This window comes from Salvelinus namaycush, chromosome 26 (assembly GCF_016432855.1).
Source record: "Salvelinus namaycush isolate Seneca chromosome 26, SaNama_1.0, whole genome shotgun sequence".
Lineage (NCBI taxonomy): Eukaryota > Metazoa > Chordata > Actinopteri > Salmoniformes > Salmonidae > Salvelinus > Salvelinus namaycush.
Genome location: NC_052332.1, coordinates 42,840,065 through 42,858,609, shown reverse-complemented (window position 1 = coordinate 42,858,609; position 18,545 = coordinate 42,840,065). Strand labels below are relative to the sequence as shown.

The following is an 18,545-nucleotide window of genomic DNA, read 5'->3' as shown; positions in this document are numbered from 1 at the left end:
TCTTTCATTTGCTGTACGCTGTGTATTTTTCATAAATGTTTTATGATGAGTATTTAGGTAATTCACGTTGGTCTCTGTAGTTATTCTAGTTGCTTTGGTGAGAGTTGTGATGGTGGCTGCAATGTAAAACTATGATTTATACCTGAAATATGCACATTTTTCTAACAAAACATATGCTATACAATAAATATGTTATCAGACTGTCATCTGATGAAGTTGTTTCTTGGTTAGTGACTATTTATATCTTTATTTTGTCGAATTTGTGATAGCTACCTATGCAGGAAAAAAATGGTGGAAAAAAAAAGTTGTGTCTTTTGCTATCGTGGTTAGCTAATAGAAATACATAGTGTCTTCCCTGTAAAACATTTTAAAAATCAGAAATGATGGCTGGCTGGATTCACAAGATGTGTATCTTTCATCTGGTGTCTTGGACTTGTGATTTAATGATATTTAGATGCTAGTATTTACTTGTGGCGCTATGCTAGGCTATGCTAGTCAGCTTTTTTACTGATGAGGGTGCTCCCGGATCCGGGATTGTGACCAAGTAGAAGTTTTAACTAGCTTCTCCCGGTTTGATGCAGTCAAGACAGGTACTACGTAATCATATTTGATGATAAATAACCTAGGCAGCTATTAGTCTGCTATAGTGCGAGTCGGCTTGGTTGGTTGCTGTCTCTCCCTCCCTGTTCCCTGTGTCATTCCCTCACAGTAAGGTCCCTCCCCGGCCTACTAGATCGGCACCTCTCCTCTCCCGCTTTATCAGCTCCGCTCAATAAAGTAGCTTAAGAAATATTATTATTTTTCTGCTGCTTCCCTCACTCGGATCGTAAACGGGTCTGGATCCAACCAGGTCTATACGGAACGGGTGTAGTTGTCCTCTGCTTTGTTCGGAACAGGTCTTAATACTTAAAAAATGTATTGATGCATATCGGGTCCGGGTTGGAAAGCCCCCAGGTCCACTTCCTCTAATTTGTCTATCACTAGCAGCACCAACTCACTGTGTCATTCTGGGTAAATGTTCTTGGTGAATAAAAGTGATTCTTACGTTGTCCAGGGCCGAGGAGATCATCTCCTCCTCACTGTGGGACTGCAGCTGAACCACCATCACACCACTGTCAAAGATACGCAACCTGGAGGGAGAGAGGGGACGCAGGGAGAGAGAGAGAGGGGACGGAGGGAGAGAGGGGGAGGGAGAGAGAGAGAGAGGGGGACGGAGGGAGAGGGGGACGGAGGGAGAGGGGGACGGAGGGAGAGGGGACGCAGGGAGAGAGAGAGGGGGACGCAGGGAGAGAGAGAGGGGGACGCAGGGAGAGAGAGAGGGGGATGCAGGGAGAGAGAGAGGGGGACGCAGGGAGAGAGTGGACGGAGGGAGAGAGAGAGAGGGGACGGAGGGAGAGGGGGGAGGGAGGGAGAGAAAGAGGGGACGAAGGGAGAGAGAGAGGGGACGGAGGGAGGGGGACGGAGGGAGAGAAATGGAACAGAGGGAGAGAGAGGTGACGGCGGGAGAGAAGATAAAAAAGGGGGAGAAAGAAGGAAGGGTTTGATGGAAACAGAGTTCAAATGAAAATAATGAAGTTTAACAGGGAGTTGGTAAAGCAACACAGTGAGGATCGTAAAAGACAGTCTGTCTTTTAGACTGTTGTTCCACTACTACGGTTTTCCTGTTGCTCTAACCCAGAGTCAGTAGGTTTTCATTTTAAGCAAGTAGAAGGACCAGGCATGAGTCCCAAACGGCACCCCATTCCCTATACAGTGCACTACTTTTGAAAACAACCCTATGGGCCCTGGTCAAAAGTAGTGCACTATATAGGTAAAAGGGTAACAATTGGAAAGTGGACCTGGGTCTGAGTTCTCTGTTTTCTTTTGAATCTCTGGGAAGGGGCAGGAAGTGACACGGCCACAGGAAACAGCCTCCAACAACAGGAAGTCAAACAGGAAGAGCTCGGCCGATTCGTCTATGACACACACAAACTGACCTCAGTGGTAGCTTCAGCGACTCAAACATCTTACAGGCATTCACCAAATCCTCTGGAGACAGCAGCTAGGAGGAGATGACGAAAGAGAAGGGGGGGAGAGAGGACGAGAGAGAAGGGGGGGAGAGGAGGAGACGACGAGAGAGAAGGGGGGGAGAGGAGGAGAGAGGACGAGAGAGAAGGGGGGGGAGAGGAGGAGAGAGGACGAGAGAGAAGGGGGGAGAGAGGAGGAGAGAGGACGAGAGAGAAGGGGGGGGAGAGGAGGAGAGAGGACGAGAGAGAAGGGGGGGAGAGGAGGAGAGAGGACGAGAGAGAAGGGGGGAGAGAGGAGGAGAGAGGATGAGAGAGAAGGGGGGGGAGAGGAGGAGAGAGGACGAGAGAGAAGGGGGGGAGAGGAGGAGAGATGACGAGAGAGAAGGGGGGGAGAGGAGGAGAGAGGACGAGAGAGAAGGGGGGAGAGAGGAGGAGAGAGGACGAGAGAGAAGGGGGAAAAGAGAGGAGAGGACAGAAGACGAGAGAAGTAGAGAGAAGCGGGAAAAGATGGGAGAGAGGAGGAGAGGACGAGAGAGAAGGGGGAAAGATGGGACAGAGGACGAGAGAAGACAAGAGGAGAGAAGACGAGAGGAGAAGTAGAGAGAAGCGGAAAACGATGGGAGAGAGGAGGAAAGAAGACAAGAGAGGAGAAAGGAGTAGAGAGAAGGGGGAAAAGAGGAGAGAGGACGAAAAAGAGGGGAGAGAGGAGGAGAGAGGAGTAAGAAAAGAGGGGAGAGAATAATAAAGATAGGGAGGTATTGTTTATAAAAACGTAACACTGAACAAAAATATAAAAATGCAACAATTTCAAATATTTTACTGAGCTACAGTTCATATTTGTAATGAACTCAATTCAAGAGGGCATAATCTGTGGATTTCACATGACTGGGAATACAGATATGCATCCGTCAAAGATACCTTAACAAACAAAAAAGGTAGGTAGATCAGAAAACCAGTCAGTATCTGCTGTGACCAACATTTGCCTCATGCAGCGTGACATCTCCTTCACATAGAGTTGATCAGGCTGTTGACTGTTGACTGTGGCCTGTGTAATGTTGTCCCACTCCTCTTCAATGGCTGTGAGAAGTTGCTGGATATTGGCGGGAACTGGAAAACGGTGTCATACACATCGATCCAGAGCATCCCAAACATGCTCAATGGGGGACATGTCTGATGAGTAATGCAGGCCATGGAAGAACTGGGACATTTTCAGCTACCAGGAATTGTGTTCAGATCCTTGCGACATGTGGCCGTGTATTATCATTCAGAAACATGGGGTGATGGCGGAGGATGAATGGCACGACAATGGACCTCAGGATCTCGTCACGGTATCTCTGTGTATTCAAATTACCATCGATAAATTGTGTTTGTTGTCCGTAGCTTATGCCTGCCCATACCATAACCCCACCGCCACCATGGGGCACACACTGTCTAACAGCATGTTCCAGTTCCCGCCAATATCCCGGTGCAGTTGAAACCGGAATTCATCTGTGAAGAGCAGACTTCTCCAGCGTGCCAGTGGTCATCGAAGGTGAGCATTTACCCACTGAAGTCGGTTACGACGTGGAACTGCAGTCAGGTCAAAACCCTGGTGAGGACGACGAGCACGCAGATGAGTTTCCCTGAGACGGTTTCTGACAGTTTGTGCAGAAATTCTTCGGTTGTGCAAACCCACAGTTTCATCAGCTGTCCAGGTGGCAGGTCTCAGACCACACCCAACGGGTGAAGAAGCCAGATGTGGAGGTCAATTCACTCTGGTGGACATTCCTGCAGTCAAGCATGCCAATTGCACACTCCCTCAACGTGAGACATCTGTGGCATTGTGTTGTGTGACAAAACTGCACATTTTAGAGTGGCCTTTTATTGTCCCCAGCCCAGCCAGGGCCTAAAATGAACACCACAACCTGCCAAATGCAGGCAGATTTTGGCATTGTTGTCTATTTCAACAGCCACGTTGGCAGGTCGTCAGGGCTCCACAGTGTGAGCATTTAATTCGCATTTGTGAATAAAATGTCAAGTATGATCACATTTATAGTAAAATAAATGCTGCAGTAGCTGTTTTCAAAGTATTTCTGCCATTTTGTTTCATAGCTGGTAAATGAATCAAAGAACTATGAATCCTATATAACCCACTTCGCGCTGCAACACTGCCTGGCTGGAGGTTGTTCGCACTTGTAAGTACTGAGTGAAATAATCATTTTTAGAAGCGCTGCGCACACACGCATAAAAGTTGGCTTAAATTGACTTGAAATGAACGTCTACTGAAGTGAGACTTTGTGTCGTTGAGTTTTTTGGCTAAAAACATTGTTTTGTTCAAGCTAGGTTGTTTTGCTATATTTGAGTTGCTAGGGAAGAGAAGGTAACGCTTGTAGTAGTCGGACTCGATCTCACAAACATGACGCGTTACCACAGTAACCTCCTGCCCTTAAAGGGGCAGGTGAACATTTGTCTAATCTTTTATATTTTGGTTAAAAGACTCCGGTCACAAACAACTAAATTAAAGATTTTACCAATATACCACATTACGTCCTACTAGTAATACATTTATTGTTTTAGAAACATTACAAAACATGCTTATAATTATTGCAATTTTTTTGTAATTTTAGCTGTGGGAAAAATATTTGGGCTGGTAAAAAAAAATCTGAGTGGCTGGTAGATTTTTTATTTACTAGTGGACCAAAAGGTAAATGTTATGCCCTGTCCCTAGCACAAGGTGCACCTGTGTAATGATCATGCTGTTTCATCAGCTTCTTGATATGCCACATCTCTCAGGTGGATGGATTATTTTGGCAAAGGAGAAATGTAAACACATTTGTGCACAACATTTGAGAGAAATTTTCTTTTTGTGCTTATGGAACATTTAAACTTTAATTTCATGAAACATGGGACCAACACTTAAGATGTTGCGTGTATATGTTTGTAAACTATAAATAGTAGGAACACCTTTTGTCATGATTGTGATGTAGTATAGAACGTTAGCCAGCTAACTAAGATTGAGGCGAACACCATATTTTAGCTAGCTGTCATTAGCATTGCTAGCTATTTTTGATTCACTTTGCTAGTAACAGTAAATGGCAACATTGCCATCACTCGAAAAGTACATTTGACAACATCATAATATGGCAAAGTTGCTTCCTACTAACTATTTTCCTACTTTAGCGATGTCATCGTTTTTCCATGCCACTCTAAATGAGTGTAATCTAGAAGAGAAACATTACCCTCCGAGGTGCAACCCTCGTCTAGGGAACAAATAAATAGTGGATGCAGCTACGGTGGTGCCAGCTGACTCATGTCTGACTACAACAGTGTACTAACTAGCAGCAACAAACCCAATCCAACCCAGGGCCGTAGCAAAACATGTCCCAGTTGGTAGCACCGTGTAACATGTCCCAGTTGGTTAAATAGTGTAACATGTCCCAGTTGGTTAAATAGTGTAACATGTCCCAGTTGGTTGAATAGTGTAACATGTTTCAGTTGGTAGCATAGTGTAACATGTCCCAGTTGGTTAAATAGTGTAACATGTCCCAGTTGGTTGCATAGTGTAACATGTCCCAGTTGGTTGCATAGTGTAACATGTCCCAGTTGGTTAAATAGTGTAACATGTCCCAGTTGGTAGCATAGTGTAACATGTCCCAGTTGGTTACATAGTGTAACATGTCCCAGTTGGTTGCATAGTGTAACATGTCCCAGTTGGTTAAATAGTGTAACATGTCCCAGTTGGTAGCATAGTGTAACATGTCCCAGTTGGTTAAATAGTGTAACATGTCCCAGTTGGTTAAATAGTGTAACATGTCCCAGTTGGTTACATAGTGTAACATGTCCCAGTTGGTAGCATAGTGTAACATGTCCCAGTTGGTTACATAGTGTAACATGTCCCAGTCGGTTGCATAGTGTAACATGTCCCAGTCGGTTGCATAGTGTAACATGTCCCAGTTGGTTAAATAGTGTAACATGTCCCAGTTGGTTAAATAGTGTAACATGTCCCAGTTGGTTACATAGTGTAACTTGTCCCAGTTGGTAGCATAGTGTAACATGTCCCAGTTGGTTAAATAGTGTAACATGTCCCAGTTGGTTAAATAGTGTAACATGTCCCAGTTGGTTACATAGTGTAACATGTCCCAGTTGGTAGCATAGTGTAACATGTCCCAGTTGGTTGCATAGTGTAACTTGTCCCAGTTGGTAGCATAGTGTAACATGTCCCAGTTGGTTAAATAGTGGAACATGTCCCAGTTGGTTACATAGTGGAACATGTCCCAGTTGGTTAAATAGTGTAACATGTACCAGTTGGTAGCATGGTGTAACATGTCCCAGTTGGTTACATAGTGTAACATGTCCCAGTTGGTTAAATAGTGTAACATGTCCCAGTTGGTTGCATAGTGTAACATGTCCCAGTTGGTAGCATAGTGTAACATGTCCCAGTTGGTTGCATAGTGTAACTTGTCCCAGTTGGTTAAATAGTGTAACATGTCCCAGTTGGTTAAATAGTGGAACATGTCCCAGTTGGTTAAATAGTGTAACATGTACCAGTTGGTAGCATAGTGTAACATGTCCCAGTTGGTTACATAGTGTAACATGTCCCAGTTGGTTACATAGTGTAACATGTCCCAGTTGGTTGCATAGTGTAACATGTCCCAGTTGGTTGCATAGTGTAACATGTCCCAGTTGGTTAAATAGTGTAACATGTCCCAGTTGGTTAAATAGTGTAACATGTCCCAGTTGGTTGCATAGTGTAACATGTCCCAGTTGGTTGCATAGTGTAACATGTCCCAGTTGGTTGCATAGTGTAACATGTCCCAGTTGGTTGCATAGTGTAACATGTCCCAGTTGGTTGCATAGTGTAACATGTCCCAGTTGGTTAAATAGTGTAACATGTCCCAGTTGGTAGCATAGTGTAACATGTCCCAGTTGGTTAAACAGTGTAACATGTCCCAGTTGGTTAAATAGTGTAACATGTCCCAGTTGGTTGCATAGTGTAACATGTCCCAGTTGGTTAAATAGTGTAACATGTCCCAGTTGGTAGCATAGTGTAACATGTCCCAGTTGGTAGCATAGTGTAACATGTCCCAGTTGGTTAAATAGTGTAACATGTCCCAGTTGGTTGCATAGTGTAACATGTCCCAGTTGGTTGCATAGTGTAACATGTCCCAGTTGGTAGCATAGTGTAACATGTCCCAGTTGGTTAAATAGTGTAACATGTCCCAGTTGGTTAAATAGTGTAACATGTCCCAGTTGGTTACATAGTGTAACATGTCCCAGTTGGTTGCATAGTGTAACATGTCCCAGTTGGTAGCATAGTGTAACATGTCCCAGTTGGTTAAATAGTGTAACATGTCCCAGTTAGTTGCATCGTGTAACATGTCCCAGTTGGTTAAATAGTGTAACATGTCCCAGTTGGTTAAATAGTGTAACATGTCCCAGTTGGTTAAATAGTGTAACATGTCCCAGTTGGTTGCATAGTGTAACATGTCCCAGTTGGTTAAATAGTGTAACATGTCCCAGTTGGTTAAATAGTGTAACATGTCCCAGTTGGTTGCATAGTGTAACATGTCCCAGTTGGTAGCATAGTGTAACATGTCCCAGTTGGTAGCATAGTGTAACATGTCCCAGTTGGTTAAATAGTGTAACATGTCCCAGTTGGTTAAATAGTGTAACATGTCCCAGTTGGTTAAATAGTGTAACATGTCCCAGTTGGTTGCATAGTGTAACATGTCCCAGTTGGTTAAATAGTGTAACATGTCCCAGTTGGTAGCATAGTGTAACATGTCCCAGTTGGTTAAATAGTGTAACATGTCCCAGTTGGTTAAATAGTGTAACATGTCCCAGTTGGTTACATAGTGTAACATGTCCCAGTTGGTTGCATAGTGTAACATGTTTCAGTTGGTAAATTTTCTTTTTGTGCTTATGGAACATTTAAACTTTAATTTCATGAAACATGGGACCAACACTTAAGATGTTGCGTGTATATGTTTGTAAACTATAAATAGTAGGAACACCTTTTGTCATGATTGTGATGTAGTATAGAACGTTAGCCAGCTAACTAAGATTGAGGCGAACACCATATTTTAGCTAGCTGTCATTAGCATTGCTAGCTATTTTTGATTCACTTTGCTAGTAACAGTAAATGGCAACATTGCCATCCCTCGAAAAGTACATTTGACAACATCATAATATGGCAAAGTTGCTTCCTACTAACTATTTTCCTACTTTAGCGATGTCATCGTTTTTCCATGCCACTCTAAATGAGTGTAATCTAGAAGAGAAACATTACCCTCCGAGGTGCAACCCTCGTCTAGGGAACAAATAAATAGTGGATGCAGCTACGGTGGTGCCAGCTGACTCATGTCTGACTACAACAGTGTACTAACTAGCAGCAACAAACCCAATCCAACCCAGGGCCGTAGCAAAACATGTCCCAGTTGGTAGCACCGTGTAACATGTCCCAGTTGGTTAAATAGTGTAACATGTCCCAGTTGGTTAAATAGTGTAACATGTCCCAGTTGGTTGAATAGTGTAACATGTTTCAGTTGGTAGCATAGTGTAACATGTCCCAGTTGGTTAAATAGTGTAACATGTCCCAGTTGGTAGCATAGTGTAACATGTCCCAGTTGGTTAAATAGTGTAACATGTCCCAGTTGGTTAAATAGTGTAACATGTCCCAGTTGGTTGCATAGTGTAACATGTCCCAGTTGGTTACATAGTGTAACTTGTCCCAGTTGGTAGCATAGTGTAACATGTCCCAGTTGGTTAAATAGTGTAACATGTCCCAGTTGGTTAAATAGTGTAACATGTCCCAGTTGGTTACATAGTGTAACATGTCCCAGTTGGTTGCATAGTGTAACTTGTCCCAGTTGGTAGCATAGTGTAACATGTCCCAGTTGGTTAAATAGTGGAACATGTCCCAGTTGGTTACATAGTGGAACATGTCCCAGTTGGTTAAATAGTGTAACATGTACCAGTTGGTAGCATAGTGTAACATGTCCCAGTTGGTTACATAGTGTAACATGTCCCAGTTGGTAGCATAGTGTAACATGTCCCAGTTGGTTACATAGTGTAACATGTCCCAGTTGGTTGCATAGTGTAACATGTCCCAGTTGGTTGCATAGTGTAACATGTCCCAGTTGGTTAAATAGTGTAACATGTCCCAGTTGGTTAAATAGTGTAACATGTCCCAGTTGGTTAAATAGTGTAACATGTCCCAGTTGGTAGCATAGTGGAACATGTCCCAGTTGGTAGCATAGTGGAACATGTCCCAGTTGGTAGCATAGTGGAACATGTCCCAGTTGGTTAAATAGTGGAACATGTCCCAGTTGGTTAAATAGTGGAACATGTCCCAGTTGGTTACATAGTGGAACATGTCCCAGTTGGTTAAATAGTGTAACATGTACCAGTTGGTAGCATAGTGTAACATGTCCCAGTTGGTTACATAGTGTAACATGTCCCAGTTGGTTACATAGTGTAACATGTCCCAGTTGGTTGCATAGTGTAACATGTCCCAGTTGGTTGCATAGTGTAACATGTCCCAGTTGGTTAAATAGTGTAACATGTCCCAGTTGGTTAAATAGTGTAACATGTCCCAGTTGGTTAAATAGTGTAACATGTCCCAGTTGGTAGCATAGTGTAACATGTCCCAGTTGGTAGCATAGTGTAACATGTCCCAGTTGGTTGCATAGTGTAACATGTCCCAGTTGGTTGCATAGTGTAACATGTCCCAGTTGGTTAAATAGTGTAACATGTCCCAGTTGGTTAAATAGTGTAACATGTCCCAGTTGGTTAAATAGTGTAACATGTCCCAGTTGGTTAAATAGTGTAACATGTCCCAGTTGGTTGCATAGTGTAACATGTCCCAGTTGGTTAAATAGTGTAACATGTCCCAGTTGGTTAAATAGTGTAACATGTCCCAGTTGGTTAAATAGTGTAACATGTCCCAGTTGGTTAAATAGTGTAACATGTCCCAGTTGGTTAAATAGTGTAACATGTCCCAGTTGGTAGCATAGTGTAACATGTCCCAGTTGGTTGCATAGTGTAACATGTCCCAGTTGGTTGCATAGTGTAACATGTCCCAGTTGGTTGCATAGTGTAACATGTCCCAGTTGGTTGCATAGTGTAACATGTCCCAGTTGGTTGCATAGTGTAACATGTCCCAGTTGGTTAAATAGTGTAACATGTCCCAGTTGGTAGCATAGTGTAACATGTCCCAGTTGGTTAAATAGTGTAACATGTCCCAGTTGGTTAAATAGTGTAACATGTCCCAGTTGGTTAAATAGTGTAACATGTCCCAGTTGGTTAAATAGTGTAACATGTCCCAGTTGGTTGCATAGTGTAACATGTCCCAGTTGGTTAAATAGTGCAACATGTCCCAGTTGGTAGCATAGTGTAACATGTCCCAGTTGGTTAAATAGTGTAACATGTCCCAGTTGGTTAAATAGTGTAACATGTCCCAGTTGGTTGCATAGTGTAACATGTCCCAGTTGGTTAAATAGTGTAACATGTCCCAGTTGGTAGCATAGTGTAACATGTCCCAGTTGGTTAAATAGTGTAACATGTCCCAGTTGGTTAAATAGTGTAACATGTCCCAGTTGGTTACATAGTGTAACATGTCCCAGTTGGTTGCATAGTGTAACATGTCCCAGTTGGTAGCATAGTGTAACATGTCCCAGTTGGTTAAATAGTGTAACATGTCCCAGTTAGTTGCATCGTGTAACATGTCCCAGTTGGTTAAATAGTGTAACATGTCCCAGTTGGTTAAATAGTGTAACATGTCCCAGTTGGTTGCATAGTGTAACATGTCCCAGTTGGTTAAATAGTGTAACGTGTCCCAGTTGGTTAAATAGTGTAACGTGTCCCAGTTGGTTAAATAGTGTAACGTGTCCCAGTTGGTTAAATAGTGTAACATGTCCCAGTTGGTTAAATAGTGTAACATGTCCCAGTTGGTTACATAGTGTAACATGTCCCAGTTGGTTAAATAGTGTTACGTGTCCCAGTTGGTTAAATAGTGTAACATGTCCCAGTTGGTTACATAGTGTAACATGTCCCAGTTGGTTACATAGTGTAACATGTCCCAGTTGGTTACATAGTGTAACATGTCCCAGTTGGTTGCATAGTGTAACATGTCCCAGTTGGTTGAATAGTGTAACATGTCCCAGTTGGTTACATAGTGTAACGTGTCCCAGTTGGTAGCATAGTGTAACATGTCCCAGTTGGTTACATAGTGTAACGTGTCCCAGTTGGTAGCACAGTGTAACATGTCCCAGTTGGTTAAATAGTGTAACATGTCCCAGTTGGTTAAATAGTGTAACATGTCCCAGTTGGTTGCATAGTGTAACATGTCCCAGTTGGTTAAATAGTGTAACATGTCCCAGTTGGTTGCATAGTGTAACATGTCCCAGTTGGTTGCATAGTGTAACATGTCCCAGTTGGTTGCATAGTGTAACATGTCCCAGTTGGTTGCATAGTGTAACATGTCCCAGTTGGTTAAATAGTGTAACATGTCCCAGTTGGTAGCATAGTGTAACATGTCCCAGTTGGTTAAATAGTGTAACATGTCCCAGTTGGTTAAATAGTGTAACATGTCCCAGTTGGTTAAATAGTGTAACATGTCCCAGTTGGTTAAATAGTGTAACATGTCCCAGTTGGTTGCATAGTGTAACATGTCCCAGTTGGTTAAATAGTGCAACATGTCCCAGTTGGTAGCATAGTGTAACATGTCCCAGTTGGTTAAATAGTGTAACATGTCCCAGTTGGTTAAATAGTGTAACATGTCCCAGTTGGTTGCATAGTGTAACATGTCCCAGTTGGTTAAATAGTGTAACATGTCCCAGTTGGTAGCATAGTGTAACATGTCCCAGTTGGTTAAATAGTGTAACATGTCCCAGTTGGTTAAATAGTGTAACATGTCCCAGTTGGTTACATAGTGTAACATGTCCCAGTTGGTTGCATAGTGTAACATGTCCCAGTTGGTAGCATAGTGTAACATGTCCCAGTTGGTTAAATAGTGTAACATGTCCCAGTTAGTTGCATCGTGTAACATGTCCCAGTTGGTTAAATAGTGTAACATGTCCCAGTTGGTTAAATAGTGTAACATGTCCCAGTTGGTTGCATAGTGTAACATGTCCCAGTTGGTTAAATAGTGTAACGTGTCCCAGTTGGTTAAATAGTGTAACGTGTCCCAGTTGGTTAAATAGTGTAACGTGTCCCAGTTGGTTAAATAGTGTAACATGTCCCAGTTGGTTAAATAGTGTAACATGTCCCAGTTGGTTACATAGTGTAACATGTCCCAGTTGGTTAAATAGTGTTACGTGTCCCAGTTGGTTAAATAGTGTAACATGTCCCAGTTGGTTACATAGTGTAACATGTCCCAGTTGGTTACATAGTGTAACATGTCCCAGTTGGTTACATAGTGTAACATGTCCCAGTTGGTTGCATAGTGTAACATGTCCCAGTTGGTTGAATAGTGTAACATGTCCCAGTTGGTTACATAGTGTAACGTGTCCCAGTTGGTAGCATAGTGTAACATGTCCCAGTTGGTTACATAGTGTAACGTGTCCCAGTTGGTAGCACAGTGTAACATGTCCCAGTTGGTTAAATAGTGTAACATGTCCCAGTTGGTTAAATAGTGTAACATGTCCCAGTTGGTTGCATAGTGTAACATGTCCCAGTTGGTTAAATAGTGTAACATGTCCCAGTTGGTTGCATAGTGTAACATGTCCCAGTTGGTAGCATAGTGTAACATGTCCCAGTTGGTTGCATAGTGTAACATGTCCCAGTTGGTTAAATAGTGTAACGTGTCCCAGTTGGTAGCATAGTGTAACATGTCCAAGTTGGTTACATAGTGTAACGTGTCCCAGTTGGTAGCATAGTGTAACATGTCTCAGTTGGTTAAATAGTGTAACATGTCCCAGTTGGTTAAATAGTGTAACATGTCCCAGTTGGTTAAATAGTGTAACATGTCCCAGTTGGTAGCATAGTGTAACATGTCCCAGTTGGTTAAATAGTGTAACATGTCCCAGTTGGTTAAATAGTGTAACATGTCCCAGTTGGTAGCATAGTGTAACATGTCCCAGTTGGTTAAATAGTGTAACATGTCCCAGTTGGTTGCATAGTGTAACATGTCCCAGTTGGTTAAATAGTGTAACGTGTCCCAGTTGGTAGCATAGTGTAACATGTCCAAGTTGGTTACATAGTGTAACGTGTCCCAGTTGGTAGCATAGTGTAACATGTCTCAGTTGGTTAAATAGTGTAACATGTCCCAGTTGGTTAAATAGTGTAACATGTCCCAGTTGGTTACATAGTGTAACGTGTCCCAGTTGGTAGCATAGTGTAACATGTCTCAGTTGGTTAAATAGTGTAACATGTCCCAGTTGGTTAAATAGTGTAACATGTCCCAGTTGGTAGCATAGTGTAACATGTCCCAGTTGGTTAAATAGTGTAACATGTCCCAGTTGGTTAAATAGTGTAACATGTCCCAGTTGGTTAAATAGTGTAACATGTCCCAGTTGGTTGCATAGTGTAACATGTCCCAGTTGGTAGCATAGTGTAACATGTCCCAGTTGGTAGCATAGTGTAACATGTCCCAGTTGGTTCAATAGTGTAACATGTCCCAGTTGGTTAAATAGTGTAACATGTCCCAGTTGGTTGCATAGTGTAACATGTCCCAGTTGGTAGCATAGTGTAACATGTCCCAGTTGGTTAAATAGTGTAACATGTCCCAGTTAGTTGCATCGTGTAACATGTCCCAGTTGGTTACATAGTGTAACGTGTCCCAGTTGGTTAAATAGTGTAACATGTCCCAGTTGGTTAAATAGTGTAACATGTCCCAGTTGGTTGCATAGTGTAACATGTCCCAGTTGGTAGCATAGTGTAACATGTCCCAGTTGGTTAAATAGTGTAACATGTCCCAGTTAGTTGCATCGTGTAACATGTCCCAGTTGGTTAAATAGTGTAACATGTCCCAGTTGGTTAAATAGTGTAACATGTCCCAGTTGGTTGCATCGTGTAACATGTCCCAGTTGGTTGCATCGTGTAACAGTCTGAATCTAATCCAATCTGAAGCCAGACAGTCTACATCTGTAAAGCATAGAATTAGCTTCCAAACTAGATTATGTTATTTTCTCAAGCTATGTTTATAATTGAGGGATGATGATAATCGTTGACTCTACTTTTTCTGTTAGACAAAAGTGCACAGTTGGGTTCCTTACTGATCCCCTGGTTATGAACGGACGCTGGGACCTACCAGAAGGAGAAAGGTGGATATCCAGCTGTTCTGGACGACTGTGTGATCACGCTCTTGGTAGCCGATGTGAGCAAGACCGTGTCAACATTCACAAGGCCGCAGGGCCAGACGGATTACCAGGATGTGTACTCAAAGCATGCGCAGACCAACTGGCAAGTGTCCTCACTGACATTTTCAACCTGTCCCTGACCGTGTCTGTAATACCTACATGTTTCAAGCAGACCACCATAGTCCCTGTGCCCAAGAACACAAAAGGTAAACTGCCTAAATGACTACCGACCCGTAGCACTCACGTCTGTAGCCATGAAGTGCTTTGAAAGGCAAATCATGGCTCACATCAACATCGTCATGCCAGAAAACCCTAGACCCACAACAATTTGCATACCGCCTCAACAGATCCACAGATGACGCAATCTCAATCGCACTCCACACTGCCCTTTCCCACCTGGACAAAAGGAACACCTATGTGGGAATGCTATTCATTGACTACAGCTCAGCGTTCAACATCATAGTGCCCACGAAGCTCATCACTAATGCTAAGGACCCTGGGACTGAACACCTCCCTCTGCAACTGGATCCTGGACTTCCTGACGGGCCGCCCCCAGGTGGTAAGGGTAGGCAACAACACGTCTGCCACGCTGATCCTCAACACTGGGGCCCCTCAGGGGTGTGTACTCAGTCCCCTGCTGTACTCCCTGTTCACCCACGACTGCATGGCCAGGCACGACTCCAACACCATCATTACGTTTGCTGACAACACAACAGTGGTAGGCCTGATCACAGACAACGATGAGACGGCCTACAGGGAGGAGGTCAGAGACCTGGCCATGTGGTGCCAGGACAACAACATCTCCCTCAACGTGATCAAGACAAAGGTGCTGATCGTGGACTACAGGAAAAGGCGGCCCGAATACACACATGGATTGAGATATCGCCTTGGGCCAATTGCGATATCGCCTTGGGCCAATCAGTGTCATTTAGTAAATGCCGGACCTCTATGGCAATCCGATATCATTCACCCAAGTTTTGGTCAAAATCGTCCCAGTGCTCTCTGAGATATTGCGTGTGACTAACGTAGCAGGAATGGATCAGATGGAGACAGATCCACACAGTCCCCTCCCCGATTTCCTCATGGACCAGACAGAGACAGATCCACACAGTCCCCTCCCCGATTTCCTCATGGACCAGACAGAGACAGATCCACACAGTCCCCTCCCCGATTTCCTCATGGACCGGACGGAGACAGATCCACACAGTCCCCTCCCCGATTTCCTCATGGACAGATCCACACAGTCCCCTCTCCGATTTCCTCATGGACCGGACCAGACGGAGACAAATCCACACAGTCCCCTCCCACGATTTCCTCATGGACCAGACAGAGACAGATCCCCGATATCCTCATGGAACAGACGGAGACAGATCCACACAGTCCCCTCCCCGATATCCTCATGGAACAGACGGAGACAGATCCACACAGTCCCCTCCCCGATATCCTCATGGAACAGACCAGACGGAGACAGATCCCCGATATCCTCATGGACCGGACCAGACGGAGACAGATCCCCGATATCCTCATGGAACGGACCAGACGGAGACAGATCCCCGATATCCTCATGGAACAGACCAGACGGAGACAGATCCCCGATATCCTCATGGAACAGACCAGACGGAGACAGATCCCCGATATCCTCATGGAACAGACCAGACGGAGACAGATCCCCGATATCCTCATGGACCGGACCAGACGGAGACAGATCCCCGATATCCTCATGGACCGGACCAGACGGAGACAGATCCCCGATATCCTCATGGGGGACAATAACAACTCGATTCATATTATTAGGAGCAGTCTACCTGTTGGCTCTTGGTGTTGTAGCCTTTTAGTTCTGTCATTTTAATTCTTCCATTGATTAGTTTGATATTTCTTAATAACTTGCCACACGGAGGCGCTAACTCAGTGGTCACCGATTGGTCGATCGCCAAGGCATTCCTAGTCAATCGCCAAACATTTCTGTAAAGAAAAACAACGATAAACCATTGCGTTTCTTTTTTAAAATTTTGTTTAACGCTGTTGGCGATAGGAGCACTTGATTCAGTTGCCCTATGTGACGTAGAAGTCCGTCACTGGCCGCGGGCAGCATTTGGTACTTAAACGCACGCACACATTCATCACTCCTCCCTGCTCCGTTATCAGATAAGTTAACAATGTGGGTCGACACACAAATTAACTTCTGTCTTAGTACATACATTTCACACGTCAGTGTTCATATTTAAGATATGCAATATTTATTATACTTATCAATGTTGTGGATGAGCGCTTTGTTTGTTCTGTTCCTCTCTCTCTCTCCATCTCGGTAGCTTCCGGGTATGCTGGAAAAGGACCCGAGCTAAGGGAATTGGGCTGACTTTATAGTGCCTGTCCCAAATGGCTCATCAGTAGTCAGTAGTGATGTACTGTTGTAAATGTTATGTTGTGGTATTGTTTAAAAAATGTGTTGCAAGGTATATCCTTTAGTAGGTTAAGTTAATGGAAAATGTAGGTTTGTATAGTTAATTGCTTAATTAATTAGTGTTAATTGTTCTGAGGGGAGGGGCTAGCCGTACAAAAGGAGCCTCTCTTTCAGTTCATGAAAGAGGCATTTTGGATTGAGCTGTGGATGGGGCAGCATTGTGTTTAGCTGTGGATGGGGCAGCATTGTGTTTAGCTGTGGATGGGGCAGCATTGTTTTTAGCTGTGGATGGGGCAGCATTGTGTTTAGCTGTGGATGGGGCAGCATTGTTTTTAGCTGTGGATGGGGCAGCATTGTGTTTAGCTGTGGATGGGGCAGCATTGTTTTTAGCTGTGGATGGGGCAGCATTGTGTTTAGCTGTGGATGGGGCAGCATTGTTTTTAGCTGTGGATGGGGCAGCATTGTGTTTAGCTGTGGATGGGGCAGCATTGTTTTAAGCTGTGGATGGGGCAGCATTGTGTTTAGCTGTGGATGGGGCAGCATTGTTTTTAGCTGTGGATGGGGCAGCATTGTGTTTAGCTGTGGACGGGGCAGCATTGCTTTTAGCTGTTGATGGGGCAGCATTGTGTTTAGCTGTGGATGGGGTAGCATTGTGTTTAGCTGTGGATGGGGCAGCATTGTGTTTAGCGGTGGATGAAACAGCATTGTGTTTAGCTGTGGACGGGGCAGCATTGTGTTTAGCTGTGGATGGGGCAGCATTGTTTTTAGCTGTGGATGGGGCAGCATTGTGTCTGTGGATGGGGCAGCATTGTGTTTAGCTGTGGACGGGGCAGCATTGTGTTTAGCTGTGGATGGGACAGCATTGTGTTTAGCTGTGGATGGGACAGCATTGTGTTTAGCTGTGGATGGGACAGCATTGTGTTTAGCTGTGGACGGGGCAGCATTGTGTTTAGCTGTGGACGGGGCAGCATTGTGTTTAGCTGTGGACGGGGCAGCATTGTGTTTAGCTGTGGACGGGGCAGCATTGTTTTTAGCTGTGGATGGGGCAGCATTGTGTTTAGCTGTGGATGGGGCAGCATTGTGTTTAGCTGTGGATGGGGCAGCATTGTGTTTAGCTGTGGATGGGGCAGCATTGTTTTTAGCTGTGGATGGGGCAGCATTGTGTTTAGCTGTGGATGGGGCAGCATTGTGTTTAGCTGTGGATGGGGCAGCATTGTTTTTAGCTGTGGATGGGGCAGCATTGTTTTTAGCTGTGGATGGGGCAGCATTGTTTTTAGCTGTGGATGGGGCAGCATTGTGTTTAGCTGTGGATGGGGCAGCATTGTGTTTAGCTGTGGATGGGGCAGCATTGTGTTTAGCTGTGGATGGGGCAGCATTGTGTTTAGCTGTGGATGGGGCAGCATTGTTTTTAGCTGTGGATGGGGCAGCATTGTGTTTAGCTGTGGACGGGACAGCATTGTGTTTAGCTGTGGATGGGGCAGCATTGTGTTTAGCTGTGGATGGGGCAGCATTGTTTTTAGCTGTGGATGGGGCAGCATTGTGTTTAGCTGTGGATGGGGCAGCATTGTGTTTAGCTGTGGATGGGGTAGCATTGTTTTTAGCTGTGGATGGGGCAGCATTGTGTTAAGCTGTGGATGGGGCAGCATTGTTTTTAGCTGTGGATGGGGCAGCATTGTTTTTAGCTGTGGATGGGGCAGCATTGTGTTTAGCTGTGGATGGGGCAGCATTGTTTTTAGCTGTGGATGGGGCAGCATTGTGTTTAGCTGTGGATGGGGCAGCATTGTTTTTAGCTGTGGATGGGGCAGCATTGTGTTTAGCTGGCCCATAAGGTAGACGTTTGATGGCAGTACTGTTGTTTTT

At 44.3% G+C, this 18,545-nt stretch overlaps 1 protein-coding gene across 1 annotated transcript in view; it reads right to left on the bottom strand.

Moving 5' to 3' along the window:
* vps36 (vacuolar protein sorting 36 homolog) overlaps positions 1-18,545 on the bottom strand; it is a 49,486-nt gene that overhangs the window by 7,318 nt on the left and 23,623 nt on the right. Inside the window, exons 11-12 of the mRNA XM_038965452.1 lie at positions 1,977-2,041; positions 1,046-1,130 (exon numbers count right to left, since the gene is read on the bottom strand). Coding sequence (XP_038821380.1) covers positions 1,046-1,130; positions 1,977-2,041 — 150 coding nt within the window. The remainder of the gene's footprint in view (positions 1-1,045; positions 1,131-1,976; positions 2,042-18,545) is intronic.